This window comes from Monoraphidium neglectum, assembly GCF_000611645.1.
Source record: "Monoraphidium neglectum strain SAG 48.87 unplaced genomic scaffold scaffold02735, whole genome shotgun sequence".
Classification (NCBI taxonomy): Eukaryota; Viridiplantae; Chlorophyta; class Chlorophyceae; order Sphaeropleales; family Selenastraceae; genus Monoraphidium; species Monoraphidium neglectum.
The window spans coordinates 3,777-8,271 of NW_014010893.1; the positions used below are offsets into that span (position 1 = coordinate 3,777).

Here is a 4,495-nt window from a genome sequence, read left to right on the forward strand (position 1 = left end):
TGAGGGGAGATGTGGACGGTGAGATTCCCAAGCGGCGGCGCCTCGCCTCGCCCGCCGCGCCGGCTCTCGTGCCGAAGCCCGTGGTGGCGCCCGCGGCGGCGGCGGCGGTCTGCGTGGAGCAGGCTGCCTCCTGTTGGGAGCCGGCCAGCCCACTTGTTCCCGAGGGGGCGGGCTCCGCGGCAGCCTATGGGGCCGTGCCGCCGACGGATGCGGAGGCGGAGGCGGAGGCGGCGGCGGTGGCAATGTCGTGTGCAGACGGCGAGCTCTTGGGAGACGCCCTGGTGATGCTGGACGAAGACGTGAGCGCCGGCCCGCATGCTTCCGCGGTTCTCTGCGCGCGGGCGTGCCCTCGCTCGTTCGCCCGAATGCGCGCATGCCGGCTCAAGGGGTCGACGCAGCGCCTCAGTCGCCGGTCACAGTGCCGCATCTGCCTGCGCTCTCGCACCCATGTTCCCTCATCGCCACACCTCTGACCTCACCGTCCCCCTCGCATCACGGCGGAAGGCCGAGCTGCTGCTTTCGATCGGCGATCTGGACGCCGCCGCCCCCGACTGCGAGCCGCCGCCGCCTGCCTCGCCGCCGCCCGCGGGCGCCCAGCTGGAGCTGCGCCCCGCCTCCCCGCTCGTGCCGGCCGCGTGCGCCGCGCGGCCCGGCGAGCGGCCGGACGCCGCAGACGCCTGGGGCGCCGCGTCGTGCCGCACCCCGGACCGCCCGCCCGCCGCCGCCGGCGCCCTGGGCAGCCGCGCGGGGCCGCGGCGGCTGCGCGAGGCGTCGCCCCACAGCCACTCGTTCAACGACTCGACCTGCCTCGCGCCGCTGATGCTCGGCCCCGAGCTGTGCGGCGTGGCCGGCGGCGCGGCCGCGCCGCCGGCGCCGCCGCTGGCGTGCGACCAGGGCCTGACCAGCAGTGCGACCGGCCACGCATATGCTCCGCTGGAAGCGCTGGTGCCGGCCTGCGGCAGCTGCAACAGCCTGTCTTCGATGGCCGCCGCCCCCGACGCCGGGGCCAGCGCGGCGCCGCCCGGCTGCGCGCCGTGGTGGGCGCAGCTGCCGGCGGTTGGGCCGCCGGGGCAAGAGGTCATCGTGGCGCTGTGTGAGGGCGCCGCCGCGCTGCCGGCCTGGGGTGCGATATGCTCCGCGCTGCAGGCGCCCACGGCCGGCTGCCCGGCGGGCGCGCACAGGGCGCACCGCCAGGTGTCAGCCTTCACCAGCAACGGTCCCCAAGCCGTCTGCGGCCGCGCCGTCGCGGGGACGCTGCTGGTTGGCGGCGGCACGCCCGCGGGGTGGGCGGATCTGACGCCAATGCCGTGGCCCGACGCCGCCGCACGGGCGCTGGCGGCAGACCTGCAGACCCTTCTGCCAGGCCTCGTCGCCGCCGCGCGCGCGCGCGCCGCGCCGCCGGGCGCGGTCGGCCGAGTGGTGGTCGGCCTGCGGCTGGGCGCCGGCGTGCCGCCCTCGGAGCCGGGGCTCGTGGTGGCGGTCGCGGCGCGCAGCAGTGACGAGGGCGCGGCGGCGCTGAAATGCGTGGTGGACGCGATCGGCGCGCTCTACGCATGACACGGCCGCCAGCCCCCCGCCGGGAAGCTCCTCAACGCACTTCTTTGGCACCAAGACAGGCAGGCTCGAGCGCATCGAGATTGCACGGGAACACGCAGCGCAGGCAGCTGGGGCTGCGGGTCGCCCCGGCATTCATATTCCAGGGCTCCGATACTCCGAGCCGCGGCACCAACGCACGCTCGTGACCGCCGCGTCGCGCCGCGCAGACGCCGCCGCATAGGGGCGCAGCACGGCGCGCGCAGTGGTCGTGTATGTATGTACAACCTCCGGCGCTGGCGCCGCGCGCGCTTGGGTGCGGGGCGGCGCGCCGCGCCCCACCCCGGTCTCGGCTCGATCCGTCGGTGATTCAGATTTGGCATTGCAACCCGCGCGCACCTGTTCCGTGGCCTAATTCGGCCCGGACGGCTCCCGCGCGGGGCGCCCTCGGGCCTGCATGAGATGGCGCAGTCCGATCGGCACGGCTAAGGCCAGGGTGTCGGGGCGGGCAGCAATTGTCCGCCGCAGCCCCCGTACTGCCTGCGGCCCGGGAAGAAACCGCATTTGCCTGCCGGCCGCTTGTCGTACTACTTTGCAGGGTGCATGGGTTTGGCCGCTGCTGCCTGTTGACTTCTGCGCGCCCGCGCCAAGCGCCAAGCGCTTGGCGGCAGCCGACAGGGCTGCAGGCGCCGAGGGCGTGCGAGACCATCGGTCAAGACATGCTTTCCTCAAGGGTGGCCCGCGCCCGCACCTGCGGTTGGGCGACGCACTGTAGCCCCTGTCGCCGCCGCGAGCGGCGGCTGTCGCGTTCACGGCCCTGCTTCGACTGGCGTCGCGGCGCCCCTCGCCCTCGCTGCGCCTCGCCGCGCGCTTAGCCTGGTTGGGTTTGGTTCCAGGGTGGTTGCCCGTCCAAGCGTTCGACCTTGGGCACCGCTCTGCATGGAGGGGGGGCACACTCGCCGCGCCGCTCGCGCGTCTGTGGTGCTAAAGCCCGGCCGACTGCACCCCCTCTGCCTCGGCTGCGCCTCATGTCTCTCTCTTGTGCAGCGCCGCAGCGAGGCGCCTTGCGGCGGCCCACGAACAACGCGCGTGTGCGCGTCACACCTTGAGTCACCTGCCGAAGGGCCCCAGCCGCGAGGCCCGACGCCCAGCAAGACGGATTTGTGCCCGGGAGGCCCCTTGGCCCCGCTGGGCGATGCATGGATGCGCTCAGCCACGCGGAATGCTCGACGCCTCTCGTCGCCCCTCCCCCTCCATCCGTCCCTCACACGCTTCCCCCTCTTTGTCCCGGAGGGTCCCCCTTCCCACACTGCCTCTTTTTGAACCGATGTACGCTTCTATGATATAATCTGCTTGCTGCTGCTCCTGCTGGTCCCACACCATCACTTGGGCATAGCTTTTCGCCGCCCCTGCCTCAGCCGCCCCTGCGGGCGGCCGCGGATGCACGGCCGCGCGCCCCTCAGCACGGGGCGTCCCCTCAAATCTCTGTGGCGGCGCGACCGCGGAGCCGCGCCCCGCTTGAGCCCGCGAACGCCCGCGGCTTCCGCTGCCAACGCCCACGTTTCAATGCTTGGGGGACCGGTCCAGGCGTGCGCGCCAAGGTGGCTACTAACAGAAAGCCACCCTGCCTGGGACTGAGCCGCCTTAGAAACCTCATGGCCGGATCGAGCGGTTGGTGCCAGCCATGCGAATGCCACCGCCGGGCGGCCAACACTGTTTTTCAGAAGAGCCGTCGGGTCGCGCCTCGTCGGGCCAGGAGCTGCCGGGCAGGGGCTGCACGGCCGTTGCTTGATCGATTTGAACTTGGCGCACGCGCGGCGGTGCCGTTTCACGTCCAGTCTTGAAACGAGGACTTGCCGGTGCTCCCGCCGCCTAGCCATCTTGCCAGCCACCATCCTGCATCGTGTAGCCGCACCGCATGCCGCAGCGGCCCGGCACGCGCTCAGCTGGGGCCAGCGGCAGCCGCTGGGCAGCTGCGATTCTCCTGCGTTGATTTCCCTGGTAGTGTGCCTTAGATCGCCTCAATCATGAGGATCCCCAGCAGTTGATAGCCCCAGGTGTTCGCCCGCTTGCCAGCCTCCTTGTCTGCCGGCGCATATATCGCCGCACCCCGCGCTTCCGCGCCGCTTGTTGATACAACATCGCGCTCCATCACGGCGGGCACTGCTCCCGCCTTGCATACATGCCTGCCTCGGCGCCCGCGACTGGCGGGCGACGGCGGTGGCCCCTGGCCCCGCTCGTCCCTGTGTGGCCTCGCGCCACCCCAAACCTTGGCATCCACCCTCACCGCTGGCTGTGCCCTGTACATACTGGGTAACCCTGCATCAACTGTCAGCTACGCGCGCAGCCTGCATCGACGTATGCACAAATCGTGTTTTTGTGTGTAATCTACCAAGGGGACCTCCTGTGTGGAAATACCAGGCAGAGAGCCGCACCCAGCATGCGTGGATGGCAAGGGTATTGTTTACTGGTATCAGCTTGGTCACAGATGGTCGAGAATTTGACCAGTCAGAGTGATCAACAAAGCAGCAAACCGACGGATGCGTTAGGGCACAAGTTGCGCCACACTGCGCTACATTCCACACAACACGTCGACCTTGCAAGACGAGGCATCCAAAATGCAAGACAGCCACGCAGCAAAGCAGAGTGCGGCTGGTGCAGTGGGCGCTGCCTGAAGCAAGAAAGCGGCCTGTTGCGCCACCGCAGCACACGCGCGCCCCTATTCTCGTCACGCCTCCAGCTCACGCGCCGCCACATCCGCCTCCAGGACCGCCGCCGAGTGGTTTCGGCCGCAGGACACCCGCAGCGCGCGCCACAGGCCGCCGCCGGGCCCGGCTGTCTGCCTGAGATCCCGAAAGCCGCCCCGGGGGCCAACCAGTATCCGGAAAACCTGCGTTGGGACGTCTCTGTCCCTATCATCCCCGTGCCCCAGCTGCCCCGCCCCCAGGTCATCCGCGGGCGA

The 4,495-nt window shown here is 70.9% G+C and overlaps 1 protein-coding gene across 1 annotated transcript; it reads left to right on the forward strand.

Moving 5' to 3' along the window:
• Window positions 1–504: 504 nt before the first annotated feature.
• Window positions 505–1,557, forward strand: MNEG_11423 (hypothetical protein; the record flags this gene model as incomplete). The annotated part of the gene is made up of 1 exon (XM_014040105.1): window positions 505–1,557. A coding segment is annotated over one exon (1,053 nt), but the record flags the coding sequence as incomplete, so codon positions are not given.
• Between the last annotated feature and the right edge of the window lie 2,938 nt (window positions 1,558–4,495).